Source organism: Xyrauchen texanus, chromosome 7 (assembly GCF_025860055.1).
Source record: "Xyrauchen texanus isolate HMW12.3.18 chromosome 7, RBS_HiC_50CHRs, whole genome shotgun sequence".
In the NCBI taxonomy this organism is placed as follows: domain Eukaryota; kingdom Metazoa; phylum Chordata; class Actinopteri; order Cypriniformes; family Catostomidae; genus Xyrauchen; species Xyrauchen texanus.
The window spans coordinates 32,986,257-33,003,507 of record NC_068282.1 but is presented as its reverse complement, the minus strand read 5'-3'; the positions used below and the strand labels follow the sequence as shown (position 1 = coordinate 33,003,507).

General features: G+C 44.3%; 1 protein-coding gene across 1 annotated transcript in view; it reads right to left on the bottom strand.

The window, feature by feature from the left end:
• LOC127647097 (U3 small nucleolar RNA-associated protein 6 homolog) overlaps positions 1-17,251 on the bottom strand; it is a 37,566-nt gene that overhangs the window by 15,445 nt on the left and 4,870 nt on the right. Inside the window, exons 3-9 of the mRNA XM_052131189.1 lie at positions 7,094-7,135; positions 6,817-6,909; positions 6,670-6,717; positions 6,497-6,560; positions 6,226-6,344; positions 291-368; positions 73-154 (exon numbers count right to left, since the gene is read on the bottom strand). Of these exons, the coding sequence (XP_051987149.1) occupies positions 73-154; positions 291-368; positions 6,226-6,344; positions 6,497-6,560; positions 6,670-6,717; positions 6,817-6,909; positions 7,094-7,135 (526 nt within the window). The remainder of the gene's footprint in view (positions 1-72; positions 155-290; positions 369-6,225; positions 6,345-6,496; positions 6,561-6,669; positions 6,718-6,816; positions 6,910-7,093; positions 7,136-17,251) is intronic.

Here is a 17,251-nt window from a genome sequence, read left to right as displayed (position 1 = left end):
AGCCTTCGACTGATACAGAACCTGAAACGGGTGAGTTGAATGGTTCAGTGGAATCAAGCCAAGTCAACAGACCTTTAATTTTTTGTGTAGCATCTCGATACACCACCTCAGCCAGTTTACCACTTAAGATCTCTGGAGAAAACTCATATTCCCTCTGAATTTTGAGAATATAAACATTGTTATTTGCTTTTCAAATGTAAATTATAATTATTATTATTTTTTAAAATTAATATATTCTCTCACTGATACCAGCAAAAGGCTTACCGTCAATCTGTAATGTATTAACCTACCACATCTATTTTAGCTTGTTCCAACTCCTGCTGCTGTTTCCTCAGTTTCTCAGCATGCATAAGCTCCATCCTGAAATACTGCACACAAACACAAAGCACAATCTTATGGCATGAACAACAGTGTGCAACTTTATTACAACCGACTGACACATTACTAGAGATAGTTTACCCAAAAATGAAAGTACTGTCCTCATTTGCTTAAAAAAAAAAAAAAAATTTTTTCGCTCCAAACATGAAATTCTTTTTTTTTTTTTCGTGGTTGTTTACAAACACTATTCCTCAATTTTCTTCAAGACTGATTCATCTCTCGTCTAGAAGCCCTTTACTTTGCCGTCAATGTACACAAGTCCGTGGGCGGGATCTTCATGGCAATGAGAAGAATCTCTGCTCCCCTGCAGTGTTCCGGCGAACATTTACTCCGCCTCACCGGTGAATGGGCCACTTCCGGATCCTGATTCTCCTCAGTGCTTCGGCAGGAGTTTAAGCTATTGTTGATATTGTGCGTGTGTGAAAGTTTATATATATATATATATATACACACACACACACACACCTAAAGGATTATTAGGAACACCTGTTCAATTTCTCATTAATGCAATTATCTAATCAACCAATCACATGGCAGTTGCTTCAATGCATTTAGGGGTGTGGTCCTGGTCAAGACAATCTCCTGAACTCCAAACTGAATGTCAGAATGGGAAAGAAAGGTGATTTAAGCAATTTTGAGCGTGGCATGGTTGTTGGTGCCAGACGGGCCGGACTGAGTATTTCACAATCTGCTCAGTTACTGGGATTTTCACGCACAACCATTTCTAGGGTTTACAAAGAATGGTGTGAAAAGGGAACAACATCCAGTATGCGGCAGTCCTGTGGGCGAAAATGCCATGATGCTAGAGGTCAGAGGAGAATGGGCCGACTGATTCAAGCTGATAGAAGAGCAACTTTGCCTGAAATAACCACTCGTTACAACCGAGGTATGCAGCAAAGCATTTGTGAAGCCAAAACACGCACAACCTTGAGGCGGATGGGCTACAACAGCAGAAGACCCCACCGGGTACCACTCATCTCCACTACAAATAGGAAAAAGAGTCTACAATTTGCAAGAGCTCACCAAAATTGGACAGTTGAAGACTGGAAAAATGTTGCCTGGTCTGATGAGTCTCTATTTCTGTTGAGACATTCAGATGGTAGAGTCAGAATTTGGCGTAAACAGAATGAGATCATGGATCCATCATGCCTTGTTACCACTGTGCAGGCTGGTGTAATGGTGTGGGGGATGTTTTCTTGGCACACTTTAGGCCCCTTAGTGCCAATTGGGCATCGTTTAAATGCCACGGCCTACCTGAGCATTGTTTCTGACCATGTCCATCCCTTTATGGCCACCATGTACCCATCCTCTGATGGCTACTTCCAGCAGGATAATGCACCATGTCACAAAGCTCGAATCATTTCAAATTGGTTTCTTGAACATGACAATGAGTTCACTGTACTAAAATGGCCCCCACAGTCACCAGATCTCAACCCAATAGAGCATCTTTGGGATGTGGTGGAACGGGAGCATCGTGCCCTGGATGTGCATCCCACAAATCTCCATCAACTGCAAGATGCTATCCTATCAACATGGGCCAACATTTCTAAAGAACGCTTTCAGCACCTTGTTGAATCAATGCCACGTAGAATTAAGGCAGTTCTGAAGGCGAAAGGGGGACAAACACAGTATTAGTATGGTGTTCCTATTAATCCTTTAGGTGAGTGTATATATATATATAACACACGAAGGGATCTCAAGATGCGTTTAAAAATCGAGTATTAAACTATATTTAACTTTACACAGTGACCTAAACATTTTATGTTTATGATGCGACACACCCGAGACGCGTCACAAGCATGTCTGACGCAGGGTGTGGCTGGATTGAGATGGTGCAAAATTCGGAAATTACTCGATAAATATCTAATCACAATTAAAATCAAAGAAATTTCCTTCAAACTTATTTATAAGTACTACCTCACTAATCATGTTCTTGTAGAGAGATTTAATTGTGATGTCGATATATTCTGTACATTTTGTGGTCAGCAGGAGGAAACATTTTTTCATTTATTTTGGAGTTGTCCCGACTCTACTTGTTTTGGTCTGATTTCTGCAAGATTGTTAGAGATCATATAATTCCCAGCTTTCAACTTTGTTTTGAAAAGTTTTATTCGATTTTTTTTTTTTAGCTATGACACGTCTCTTCATAAGGAATATTATTTGATTAATTTTCTGCTTTTTTTGTGTTGGCAAAAGTTTAGTATTCATAGAAGTATGGTGGTTATAAAACATTAGTTTTAATTTTTAATTCAGAGGTTCAGCAATACCCAATAACAATTTCCAATTTGAGTCACAAGAAAGCTGTAAAGTGTATTGAAGTATGTAAACAATTTAATATTTTTATTTAAACGGTTTATTTATTTTCCTTTTTGTTGTTGTTTGTATTAATATACCTCTTGGCTCTAGATGTAAAAGTTTTGTAAGCATTAATTTAAAGAAATCATAAATCTCCAACTGATTGATAAATTCACTTGTGAAATGGATTGCTGTGAACTGTGTGCCAATGATTTACTTATGATCAATAATATGAAAATTGTATTCTAAAGCTGCTTTTTGTATTGTCTTATCAATGATGAACTCTTCTGCTACAAGAATGTAATGCATTTTAATGATCTGAATATTTTTTATTATATAATTTTAAAATATTTAAAGATAACTATGTATAATCATATATTGATATAAATATGTATAATCAATATATATTGAATTATTGTTATATGAGGGGCTTTCTCAGCAAATATTTGAATATGCGATTAATTAATCGGGAGACCATGTAATTAATTCAATTAAAAATGTTTATCGATTGACAGCCCTAATATATATATATATATATATATAAAAAAACACAAAGATCTGCTTATGTGATCATTCTGACACTGGGGATGTTATGTCTCACTGCATCTGGCGAGTGGTCAATAGAGGACGTTGCCACTCCTTCCCCCAGCGATGGCGAGTAGCGTGCACACGCCACTGACAAGGAGATGCTTTGCGTCCTTTCAAGGGCGGTGGAGTGGTCTCCTTTAGAGGAACACAAGGAAAAATCTCACCTTGATGAATGGTTCTTGCAGTCCAGACACAGTTAAGTGACCGCGTTCTGCAGATCTGTCCCATTCTTCCCGGAAGTTCATAACGAACTGACAAAATCCTGGTCAAGGACAAAAAGCATATTCAGCTCACTCGCACAGTAATTCCACTCTCCTCACTAAAGTGGATCACAGGGAAGTCAAACATTATGCCCAGCAAGTAGCAGGGCGTTGAACTCACGCCTTGTTCACCCTTCCAAGCCATGTTGACGGATGTCCGAACTGGCTGGAAAAAGTGTACTCGGCGCTGGGCCAAGCTGATTCAGCACTCCATGCGATGTCTGTGCTCCAAGGTTTCCAAGCTAAGCACCTACAGCAAATAGATCAAGGCAATGATTCAGAGATGTTCAAAGAGCTCTGAACCTTTACGGACTCAGCACTGCAAGCCACGAAAGTAACTGCACAGGCCGAATGTTTGATGCCAAGTTATCTCCAGCGGCTCTATGGATAGATTTGCCAAGCTGTACGTCATGACTTGGCAACACGCACAGGTTATGAGACATTTTATGCAATAACGGAGCAGTACTTCATCACAACCAGCTTGCACCCTCTCTGTCTCCAATTACCCCACTGCCTCAGCGCAGCCAAATGTTGCCGCCAGTAAAGCCATGCAAGCTGTGTCCCAAACGGAGGTAGCCACCTCAGTGCAAGCCCCATGCAGAGGGGGAAAAAAAACCTGTGTAGCAAAAACACTCCTAACACACAATAATGTTTCCCTCTTCCCCACTGCTGTTTGTTGGGAAAGCAATCTTGTTGTTCAATATGTTGTTTCTGTGTCTCACATTCAATCACATGCAATAAAGAATGCAAAAAGAGAGTTCAGTGCTCACACTTTTTCAATAAAGAGCTTTCCCATTTCCAAGCTCACATTATGCACAACCGCTCCCCAATGGTGAGTGGCACATTATATCATACAATGAACCGCATGTGTCAGTGTTTCACACAGAGATTCACAGCCTCCTCGCAAAAAAACACGATAGACATACAGTGTGATTTACAGCGGTTACTTTTTCGTTCTGGAGAATGATGGCGGGCTTCGGTCCGTTGTAGTTCCGAGACGCTTGAATCGCATGGAGCCTCGGGCGTAGGCACATCGCGGTGACTCGCAGCTGTCTGGCAGCTCTAGCACCATGGACAACACCGGCTTTCTACCAACAGGGTGTTATGCTGGGTCAAATTTTCAGAAGGAAAGTGCCGACCACAATTTGGGACACGGTGTGTGATGGACGCCTGACTTGACACCTGGACAAATGCGAAATGGCTGTGGCATGCCAACGGACTAGAGCTACAGAATTTCTTTCTAGCTTTGAGAGTTTCTCATTCCGACATCGTTAATCATTACATTCAGATTAGTTCGGAAAACACACCAGTAGTGACGTATAAGTCACCAGGACACCTTGGCCCACTTACGGCCGGCAAAACGCAAGTACGCGTTTCCCCCTGTGTGGCGCCTCCATTCTGCGCAACGAAATGGCCCAATCAGTCCTGGTTTCTGGAGATGGTAGAAATATTGGATGGGCCTCCATGGGAAATACTGCAGAGGAGAGACCTTCTCTCAAACACAAGGAATGATTTGGCAACCCCAGCCAGAGCTGTGAAGCCTACACGTGTGGCCTTTGAACAAAATACAGCGGACGAGCCAGAATTGGCTGAGTCGGTTATGAACACCATTTTACATGCTAGAGCACAGTCCACAAGATGCCTTTATGCACTTAATTAGAATGCATTCACTTGCTTTTCACATGGCAAAGACCCAGTGAACTGCCCCATACCTGAAATTCGTTAAATTCTTTAAGAGCGATTGGACACAGGGCTCACTCCGTCAATGCTCAAAGTATCACGCACCTGAAGATGGCACCTCTTTGCCCAATTAGTGTTAAAGTACACACAACTAGGGGCGTGGCCATCTTCATGGGCATGGATGAACGATGTCCTTTAAGTATGGGCTCCCTGTCTTTTTACACAACTGCCAGCATTTAGACCGTTGTATTTCCCAAAAGTCACAGGCACTTTGATTACAAATCAACTTCCTTCCCTACTGAGTTCTTGAAGGGGTTAATTTATACTACAGGACCATAGTTCATATATATATATATATATATTCTGAGTGTTCCCCTCCTGACTCACCATGAGGGTCATTCACTTGCGGCATATTCATGTCGGTCACTGTCCCACGGGACTGCTGCGTCATGCTCCCTCTCTGGGAAGGTTATGTCGTGTAGTGCGGCATGATGGGAATCTGCTCTCCATAGCATCAGCTTAGGGACACAATGTCAAGTGTCCTCAATCATAAGATAACTTCTCGGTTACGCATGTAACCTTGGTTCCCTGAGATGAAGGGAACGAGACATTACATATGCTGGCCGCACAACGGACTCTGGGTTTTTAGAGGTGCATGCGATGCTTTCTTTGTGCTCTTAGTGACGCAATGTCTCATTCCATTCATCTCAGTGAATCAACGTTACATACATAAGAGACCATTTTAAATTATGCTACATCAAAACTCTAGGTGTCAGTGTAAGTCTAAGATGACACAAAAACAAAAGTTACTGAGTGCATCTTTAAATTATTTTAACTTTGTTTTGTCCTTTCTGGAGCTTCACAGCCCAGAGTTACTACTCACTTTAATTTGTACTTTTATGCGAACGAGCGAAAGAAAACATATGGGATTGGGGCAATATCAATAAATAAGGACAGTATTTTTATTTATGGGTGAACTGTTCCTTTTGTCCAGGATTAATACAAAGAGAAGCAGTTTCTTCACCTCCTGGTAGACTTTCTTATTTTCAGGATGAAAGCGCAAGGCACGTAGGAAAAGATGACGGGCACTCTCTGAAGAGTTCCTGTCTTCCAACTCACACTTAGCAGCCATTATCCACAGAGCTAAAAAATAGGAGCACTCATTTTATTTCAAGTGATCAGGCCATCTTTTTGACATTTCATAAAATGGCACATTTATTTACTCTTATAGAAGTAACAATAAATATATTAGGTAAACTCACTAAAATTCTATTGCATGTGAAATAAATGTTTACCTGGTTTGTCAGGATGGATAGCTAACATAGATGACAAAACCTTACTAAGCTGAGTCTTTGTGCCCTGAGTCAAAGAAGAGAGGAACAAAAAGTTCTTAAAACCTACTGACAATCATAAATTTAACATCGTGGACAACTTAACATTAATTGGTTTTATAAATAAATTAATATACCCATTTCTTATTAAAGGCAACCTGAGAAAGCCAGAGCTGTACATCCTCCTACAAGAAAATTGTTTTGGAAATAAACTGGTAAAGTTTAATGTGAAATAACATGGTCTAAATAAGAATGAAGAACAAAATTATTTTGCAAGTTCTTACCTGCCATTTTGTTGTAGCCCTTCTAAAAACATTGTTTATGCAATGAATGACAGGAAACTCTATTTCCTCCCGTTTAAAATGGTAGCCAATTCTCTGTAAACACGACAATAAAGTACTATTCAGGCCAACAAAGGATTTGTCTTTTGTCATTGTATATAATACCAAAATTACCTGACTTGAGCTTTAGTACTTTTACACCTAAAAAGTGGATAGAATTTTTTCCCTAATAATACTTTAATATGCATTGCATAATCAGGAAAAGAGTGGCTCTACTCACTGATCTCCTCTTCTTGATGAGTTCCAGGACATTTATTTCATACTGATGATGAAGAAAAACGTCATTCGATTACACTTGTACATTACATGTAAATGTATTTGGGTGGTTGACATGACAATTCAAGCAGTGACAGCAATGTCCTGCAGTGTGACATGCTTTAAATGATCTAAAACTGCTTCAAACTGTATTTTTCTAACTCATGTATTATTTTGAAATATCAGTCTTTATAAGCCTATTTAGATTATTACTTTAAAAATGTATTTGTCACACGACTTTTTAAGTGAACTGCACAATAGCTTAAAGTTGACCAGTACTCCAGTTTAGCCAGCCGTGATTACAATCTGTGTGCGCCTATTGCAATAATTTGGGGGAGGAACATAAATGTGTTTTCTGACTCCTGTTTGCTGGATAGAATAGTGAATCTTAGTAAAACCCACACACACAAAAAACTTTGTGTTTGTGTGGTGTTGGTGTTCATTAATATATTTTATTTAGCCTATGTGAAAGGTGTATGGTTTTGAAGACTTTTGAATAGGGCAGGTGTATGCTTTATAACCACAGTTTACTCCATTAACATTAGATAATTGTGGCAGGGCGGAGGGCGGGGCCGGGTCGTGATCGTACACACCCGGTCCCATATTAGGCTAATCAAGCCTCTGAGGTTTAAAGGCCGACTGCAGAGTATCGTGCGGGAGAGAGAGAGATCGTTAGCGGACATGTCCGTCGTGTGTGTTTATGTGGTCTTTTGAGTTTATCATTAAACTATTATTTATATAGAAAAGCCGGTTCTTGCCTCCTTTCCATTGAATACTTTTACACTGGTGCCGAAACCCGGGAAGGAGGAGGGATATGCCGTAGTAGAGTTCTCGCCAATACAGTCCACCCCAATGGAGCAGCCGCAGCCATCTGCCAGGGAATGGGAAGCCCAGCCGCCTGAACGAGGATGATGGCCGCCGACAGCAAGGGGAGAAGGGGCTCCTAGCCGACTGCCTGGAGCGGTCAGGGCCGCTGCCAGGGGCGGAGTAGCCGCCTACCGGCCGCTGAAACGCAGCGGGGTTTAAGACCGCTGACCGCGAGCGGGGAGGGGCTCACTGCCGACCGCCTGGAGCGAGAGAACCGCTGCCAGGGGCGGGGGAGACCCCTTCTGTTCCCCGAGAACCGGCTTTTCAATGTACCTTTTTTATGCACCTTGTACTAAACTTTGAATTGTAGAGTCCTGTAGAAAAATCTAAACATCTTTATATGATAGACAGGATAAATAGAGATTTATAAATTGAACACTTCTTGCAAAGGACCTCCCACACTATCTAAACTCTAAAATTACACTATAAATGTGCTTCATATTGAGAGTAAAATGCATCCAAGGCTCAAAGAAATCAGTATTTAGAGACCTGTAGAAAGGTGAATTCAAATAAGTAGAAAAAATGAAGGACCATTTCTTGCAAGGGACCACCCACACCATTTAAACTGTCAATATGAAGCACATTTACGGTGTCATTTTGGAATAAAATAAGTCCAAAGTCACCAAAACACGCAAATACAATGTGATTTATCCTGAACTCAAGAGACATATAGAAAGGTGAATTCAAGTAAGTAGGAAAATTGAGTGCCGATTTCTTGCATATTTAAGCAAGCATATGTAATGTATCAATTTGCAGTTTGCCTACCGCAACAACCGCCTCACTGATGATGACATTGCATCTACAATACACACTGCTCTCTCCCACCTGGAAAAAGAACACATGTGAGAATGCTGTTTGAAGACAACAGCTCAGCATTCAACACCATAGTGCCCTCCAAGCTTGATGAGAAACTCCAGAATCTGGGCTTAAACAGCTCACATTGCAGCTGGATCATAGACTTCCTGTCAGCCAGATGTCAGGAGTTAGAATGGGCAGCAACATCTCATCACATTCTCCGCCCACTCCTGTACACACATGACTGTGTGGCAACACATAGCTCCAATGCAATCACTAAGTTTGCTGACGATATGACGGTGGTAGGTCTGATCACTGACAATGATGAAACAGCCTACAGAGAGGAGGTGACAACTCTGAAATGCTGGTGTCAGGAGCACAACCTCTCCCTCAACGTCAGCAAGGCCAAGGAGCTTGTAGTGGATTTCAGGAGGAAAGACAGAGAACACAGCCCCATCACCATTAATGGACACTGGTGGAGAGAGTAAGCTGTTTCAAGTCCCTCGATGTCCACATCACTGAGGAACTCACATGTTCCGTCCACACGGAGGTCATTGTGAAGAAGGCTCACCAGTGCCTCTTCTTCCTAAAACGGCTGAGGAAGTTTGGAATGAACCACTACATCCTCACACGGTTCTAAACCAGCAATGTAGAGAGCATCCTGACTGGCTGCATCACTGTCTGGTACGGCAATAGCACCGCCCATAACTGCAAAGCCCTGCAAAGGGTGGTGCGAACTGCCAGACACATCATCGTAGGTGAGTTTCCCTCCCTTCAGGCCATATATACCAGGCGGTGTGTGAAAAAAGCTTGGAGGATTAGAGACTCCAGCCACCCGAGCCATGGGCTGCACTCACTGCTACCATCAGACAAGCAGTATCGCAGCATCAGGACCCGCACCAGCCGACTATATGACAGCTTCTTCCCCCAAGCAATCAGACTTTTGAACACTTGATATCTCACGATCAATATATCAGCACTGCACTTTATTAATCTCACACTGGACGGTCATAAATTATATAAATGATATTCTCTTGCAATACAATCTACTGTATATTTTATATACACATTATATACTTGTTTTTTGCTGTACATTGTATACTATTATTGTGTTGTGTAATTATGTTTACATTGATATGTAAATTGTGTTGTGTAAATGTGTTGTTTTTGTAAATTGGTATAGGTCTCGTCGCTGTCATGACTGCTATGTTGCTCGAAACTGCACAAGACTTTCACCCACTGTTGCACTTGTGACAAAATTATTTGATTTTGAAGTATAATGTGTCCATAGCCATGCAAAGACATTTAAATTTTTTTGCACAGTGAAAGACCTATAAAAAATTATGTTCAAATAAGTATAAAAAATGAACAGTTCTTAATGTGGACCTTCCAGAATCATATACCCTTCATATGAAGCTGTATTACCGTTACCATTTGTAGAATGTGCACATATATTTAGAGACTAATTCTAATAAGTAAAAACAATTGACCACTTTCCTTAGGGGACCTTTCAGACTATATCATGAGGCATATGTACTGTGTCAGTTGGGAGTAAAATGTGTCGAAACCCAAAAGGCGGCACAAATACATTGCCATTTCTCAAATGAAGTGACATGTAGAAAGTTGAATTCAGTTGAATTTAATAAGTACAAAAAATGCATGCTCATATTTTAAGGGTCCTCCCTCACTATCAGCCCACGTCATATGAAAAAAAGAAAAATGACAAAAGGGATGAGGAACCATTATGCCAGATGCACTCTCATGTTCCCTGGTTGTCCACAATATGAGAGAAAGTTGAGGTTGGTAACAAGCCAAGCTACCTTTACAACCAGAGCAGTTCTCTGTAAAATTCTAAACTCTCGTACAAATCTTTAGGATTGCCATGCAGATTATGCTCAGACTGACCAGGAGCAGCTCACCATGGCAGTGCTCATTAAGGTGTAGTAAGAACAGCAAGAACCACCTGCTGACATTTGCATTGTAATCTACGGAGTGAAGGTTTGTAATAACGAATCGGTTACTAACGTAACCTCGGTTCTCTCTAGATGAGGGAACGAGTATTGCGTATGCTAGCTTACACTACGGGAAAGATGAATCTTTTCTGAGATATTTTAGCCAAAAAATGATCCTTAATTTTGTATCCATAGTCAACGCAGTGCGGCAGCTGCAGACCTTGAGCGGGCTAGCTAGCGAGCTCATTGGTTGCTCTGCGGCAACTGCTGCAGCCTATAGACGAGCTTGGGCGAACTCGCATCCAATGAGAGGCGTCCGCGCGCTCACTGCATCAAAGCCCGCCAAAAAGGGCGTGACTAGAGTGCATATAAGCGTAGTTCGTAGGCTGGAACCCTGGTTTTCATTGAATGAAGCGAAAAATCGCTGCGTGGCGCGAAGCACGCCGGTTACGCAATACTCGTTCCCTCATCTAGAGAGAACCGAGGTTACGTTAGTAACTGATTCGTTCTCTTCACGAGAGGTTCTCTCAGTATTGCGTAAGCTAGCTTACGCTCACGGGAACCCTTTGTCAACGCCGTCGCGCCAAGCATCCACTGCAGGAGCCCCAGGGAATTAAGGGGGACCCGGGGGAGCCCTTGTGAGTGGGGAATTAATATTTGGCCGGCAAGAGTGCGGGCCAGTGTGTGTGTAGTACATAAGCACATAGACAGAGCGGCGGTACCGGTGCGTTTCGAGAAAAATATTGGGCAGTGAGAGTTCTCTTCTGACGCAAACAGGTCTATCTCTGCTCTGCCGAATATGCGCCATAACGTCTGGACTGTTTGAGCGTGCAGGGACCATTCCCCTGGGGGAATACTGTCTCTGGACAGTCTGTCTGGGCCGTCGCTCAGGTGGCCTGGCATGTGCGTCGCCCTCAGCGAGCGCAGGTGGCGCTGGGACCAACTCAGTATGCGTTTCGTCAGATGGAAGAGGTTCCTGGATCTGACACCGCCCTGACGGTTTAGATAGGATACCACAGACCTGTTGTCCGAGCGGACCAGGACGTGGTGACCCTGAATGATCGGGAGGAAGCGCACGCGGCGTGCTCGACCGCTATCATTTCCAGACAATTTATGTGAAGGAGCTTTTCCTGAACTGACCATAGGCCAAAAACCGGAGAGCCCTCGCGAGACCGCGCTCCAACCCGTGTTGGACGCGTCTGTCGAGATGACTTTTCGGCGAGATACAGCTCCCATCATCACTCCCGCTGATACCACTCGGCCACTGTCCAGGGCTGCAGAGCTGAAATACAGGTCTGAGTCACTCTGATTGGCTGGCGGCCTGTGGCCCAAGCCCGGCGAGACGCCGGGTGTTTAGCCAATGCTGAAGCGGGCGATGCGCAGTAAACCCAGTTGAAGTACTGCTGCGGCTGAGGCCATGTAGCCTAGCACTCTCTGAATCTTCTTCAGAGGTGTGAGGCTGTTCATTTGAAATGACGCTGCTAGTCGCTGCACAAGGGCGCAGCTGTGTAGATAAGCTGAGCCGTCATTGCCACTGAGTCTAGTTCTATTCCAAGGAAGGAAATTGTCTGACTGGGCTGTAGTGAGCTCTTGGTCCAATTGACTGCAAGGCCCAAACTGTTCAGATGACTGAGGAGAACTGTCCTGTGAGACAGAAGCTCCGTATGTGATTGTGCCAAAATCAGCCAATCGTCCAAATAGTTCAGAATTCGCAAACCCTGACTCCGCGAGGAGTGCGGCGCCAGCGTCTATGCACTTCGTGAAAGTACGGGTGCTAAGGACAGGCCGAACGGAAGGACGGTGTATTGATAAACCTGGCCGTCAAAGGCGGAATCTCAAGAATGGCCTGTGACGGGGATTTATCTGAATCTGAAAGTAGGCATCTTTCAGATCGAGAGAAATAAACCAGTCCCCCTGGCGCACATGCGCGAGGAGTTTGCTGGTTGTAAGCATTTTGAACGATCTTTTTGCAAGCGCTTTATTCAAAACCCTGAGATCTAATATTGGTCTGAGGTGCCGTCTTTCTTGGGGACAAGAAAATAAGGGCAGTAAAAACCCCGACTCGCTCAGGGGAGGCGGCACTCTCTCTATGGCCCTTTTGCACAGAAGGTTTGCTATTTCTGAACGAAGCATGCACGCTGCTTCCGTGTTCACAGTAGTTTCGCTGGACTGCTCGCAGACAGCATGGACAGGCTGTTCTGTGAGTGACTTCCCGATTGAGGTGAATGGGGAAAGAGTCACGTCTGTTAAGTGATACGCAAGCATAGTCACGGGCACGGGACTTACATACAGAGAAGTGTTTGCTGGCCGTGTGACAGAGCGGGCAGAGAATGGGCGCGCGCACGTATTCGTGAGCGCATTTATTGACTAACACTCGAGTGGTTCGTAACCGCTTTTGAGCGTGCTCTGATGGGGACACGGAACGTGTAATGCTTGTGTGTAGAGGTGAACACTGGATTGTGGGCACATTTTCTACATATAAGGCTGGTCGTGTGACAGAGCGGCCAGAGAATGGAGCGCCGCACGGATTCGTGGGTGCGTTTATTAACCCTAACACTTGAGCGGTTCGTAACCGCTTTATGTGAGTGTGCCGTGATAGGGCCACGGGATGTGTAATGCTTGTGTGTAGGGGTGAACACTGGATTGTGGGCACATTTTCTACACATAAGACATGTTTGCTCTCTGGTATGGACACGGGATGTGTAATGCTTGTGTGTAGAGGTGAACACTGGGTTGTGGGCACATTTTCTACACATATGGCATGCTTGCTCTTTACCAGATTTGTTTGGGTCGCCGTGAAAATGGCGTTTGAGCGCAGGCAAGCGGGCATTAACACCGGCTTGTTGGCTGCTGAATCTACCACTGTAGTAGCCTGAAGGAAGGGGACTGACAGGGGGCAAAGCTTTGACGGTGGTCCGGCCGCAGCGGGACTGATCCGTCGTTTTGTCAACAAAGCTAGGAGGACTTCGGTTGTTCAGGTTTCAGCGCAATTCTAGTCCGAGGCCCGCGGGGGGGGCGGCGGTCTGCGGCGGCTGTCTGAGCGCGATCGAGGGCGGCCGCCCTGTCGACGCTGAGAAGTCTGGCTTTGTTGAGCTGGGCGCTGTGAAGAGGCTCGTGCAGGAGGCTCACGTGGGCGGCCTGCAGAGGAGCTAGCGAGACGAGGCAGAAAGAGATTCATGGCTTGTGTGGCTTTTTGGACCTCTGAAAACCGGTCAATGATACCACTCACCGCGGAGCCGAAGAGACCGGATGGAGAGGCGGTGCGTTGAGGAACGTAGAGCTCTGCTTCTCCCATGTCGGCTAAGCGTTAGCCACAGATGTCTCTCGGTCACAGACAGCGCGCCATGCACTTCCCTATAGCTTGGGCTGCAGCTTTGGTAGCTGGAGGGCGAGGTCCGTAGCACTCCGTATGTCTGCAACCGCCTCTGGATGCCTGCTTTCCTCATCCCACTCCCGCAGAAGGTCCACTTGGAGGATCTGTAGGACCGGCCATAGAGTGCAGAGCAGATGCAGCTTGGCCGGCGGCGGAATAGGCGCGCCAACACAGGCGGAAGTTGTTCTGCAGGCCTTAGACGGAGCACTGGTTTAGACCGCCATCTCGCGGAGGCCGGGCAAAGGTGTGCTGCTACCGCATCCTCGACCGGAGGGATGGAAGCGTAGCCCTTCTCAGTGGCGCCGTCCACCGAAGCAAGAAAGGTGGAGACGTGGGATCGGACCCTGGCCGAGAAAGGCGCGTTCCATGATTTGGAAAGCTCGGCGTGGAGTTCCGGCAGGAAGGGAGCGGCCCGGTAGCAGGTGCTGCTGTGGCGGCTCTGTAGAAAGCAGCCGTCAAGTCTGTTGGGTGCCTGCTCAAGGGCGGTGACCACTCGAGCCCGAGGCGGTCGGCGGCCTGTGTGAGGAGGCGTGTTAGTTCCCCTTCGACTCGGCGCGGGTCCTGCTGGATTCCTGGGCGGAGGCGGCGTGTGAGCCTGACCACTCCTCGCTGTCCAAAGCCATGATGGAACAGCCCTTATCCTCCGCTTCTTCGTCCGAGATGGCAGCAGAGCAGCCGCTCGGCGGCAACTCGCTGGCGTCCGGGTGGGCGGGGAGGGTGAAGGCGATGCTCGAGGGATGGGCTCCGGCGAGGCAATCGCTTCTACCACCGTTTCCGGCAGCCTTTGAGAGCGGCGCTTTTTTCTGCGTGGCTGAACGGAAGGCGGCGCGGCGGCTTTTTTTGATGCGAGGCATCTTAAAGACGCTCATACTCTTTTGTGAAGTTCTTTAAGAACTAGCTTGCTTTTAAAAAGGATACGTCGCCGGATGGCGTAGCTCGCAGGACGGCTGAAGGTGGCGAAGACGGCCGGCTTCTTCGAGCGCTGTCCACGCTTGCTTGATGCCCCTCGAACGGCGACGCGGCTTCCGGTTCAGTGATGCGAAGAGCTTCGCTGAAGAGATGAAAATCAGGGTTCCAGCCTACGAACTACGCTTATATGCACTCTAGTCACGCCCTTTTTGGCGGGCTTTGATGCAGTGAGCGCGCGGATGCCTCTCATTGGATGAGAGTTCGCCCAAGCTCGTCTATAGGCTGCAGCAGTTGCCACAGAGCAACCAATGAGCTCGCTAGCTAGCCCGCTCAAGGTTTGCAGCTGCCGCACTGCGTTGACAATGGATACAAAATTAAGGATAATTTTTTGGCTTCAATATCTCAGAAAAGATGAATCTTTCCCGTAGCATAAGCTAGCTTACGCAATACGAGAGAACCTCTCGTAAGAGAAACAGAGTTCCATTTCTTCTCTCGTGCCTTGCTTCTTCACTCTTAAAAATAAAGGTTCCAGGAAGAACCAAAAAGGGTATTTTGCTGTGATGCCAGAAGAACCTTTTTTTAGTTCCTCAAAAGAACCTTTGAGTAATGGATTCTTTAAAGAACACATCACTGAAATGTTCTTAGAGAAACCAGAAAAGTTATTATATGGCATCACCGCAAAACACCCTATGGATCTTCCTGGCTCCATTATTTTTAAGAGTATTGGTTTGATACATGAACTCAACCTGGCTTATCCAAAACCTCATTGATTGCCAATTAATTGTTCTACAAACTACTCTTGCAGCTTGAAATGCATAAGATGTCCAAGCTTGCTGTAATGATGAAAATGTGTGTGCAGTTGTTTGATTGTATGCAAGAATGTGTCTAGTTGTATGACTGTTTGTAAGAATGTGTCTAGTTGTAAGGTGTCTTATTGTATGGTTGTGAGAATTACCTTAATATTCACCTTGATTGTGCAAGGGTAACCACGCTAAACACCACAAAGCTGTTCTAAAGGACACACCATGCTCTGTTTGATATTGTTGCAAAAAGAAATTGTGTTTGTAACACAATAGAGAACTTAAGTTTATTAAAAAATTATTTGTATTTACAGCATTGTTCAAAATGCTACAGAACATGAACAACTGTTATTCAAAGTTTTTTATTTTATGAAGGCAAATATGTTATACACAGTGAATGATACATATAGACCAGTTGTTATGAGTGGTATGTTTTCTGCAAGAAACACACCAAATTGTTAATACAAATAATTAAAGTGTGTTTAGCCAATTAGAATGGAGTTAAAAAATAAATGTGTTACCAAATGAAGTCATTTAAGTTCAGGCAACTGTTCACCTATATTTAGTAAAACTTGTTTTATTATTCTTATTTGGGGACAAACACCAAAGGTGTGCATAATCACATTGTTTCAGTTTGCTTTCCACTGCTACGGTGGCAATTTTACAATCTTAAATGTAATATGTTTTATATGCCATGGGATATGGATGTTTTTTCACATACTCTTTATTGCCAATGTGTCAAGATCCCATGGATTTAGTTTTTAAAGGGGTCATGACATGTTTTTTTTTATTGTATTATTATGTTCCCTTAGGTGCAATTATAGTATTAATATATTTTTTTTTAAGAAAAACTTTTAAAATCTAGTGATTTATGACATTTTCCCACCCTGTTTCTCATCCTCTGATTCAAACAGTCTGTTTTGGGGGCGTTTTCCATTTAAGACTTCAGTGTTAACGCCCACTGTTATGATTGGCTAACGTCAGTGCCTATGTATCAATTATTGGCGCCCCAGCCAGAACAATATGCAAGTAAACTAAGTAAAAACACTGTGATTATTCATAATGAATGAAATTGCGCTTTAAAAAGTAGTTTAAAGTTTAAAATAGATTACTTACAGTTTGCGTCGTCGTTGTTCCCAGAATAGTCGGCACGGACTTATCTTTGAGCAACAGTTTTCTGGCAAAGCCAGCATCATATTGAGATTTGTTCTCAAAACAGTCATCCTTAAAATGTACAGAACAAGCGCTTAAGTTAACACTGCCGTGACTGGAGCGTCCGCAAAAAATAAACTGCATCCATTTTTCCCTGACGTCTGGATCTTTCGGCAGCTTATTCAGAGGTTTTGTTTGACCACAGCCAGGAACAGCACATCCGTGTGGCATCGTAATTTTCCTGTGCACAAGTAGTCTCTGTCAGAGCTCGCTGT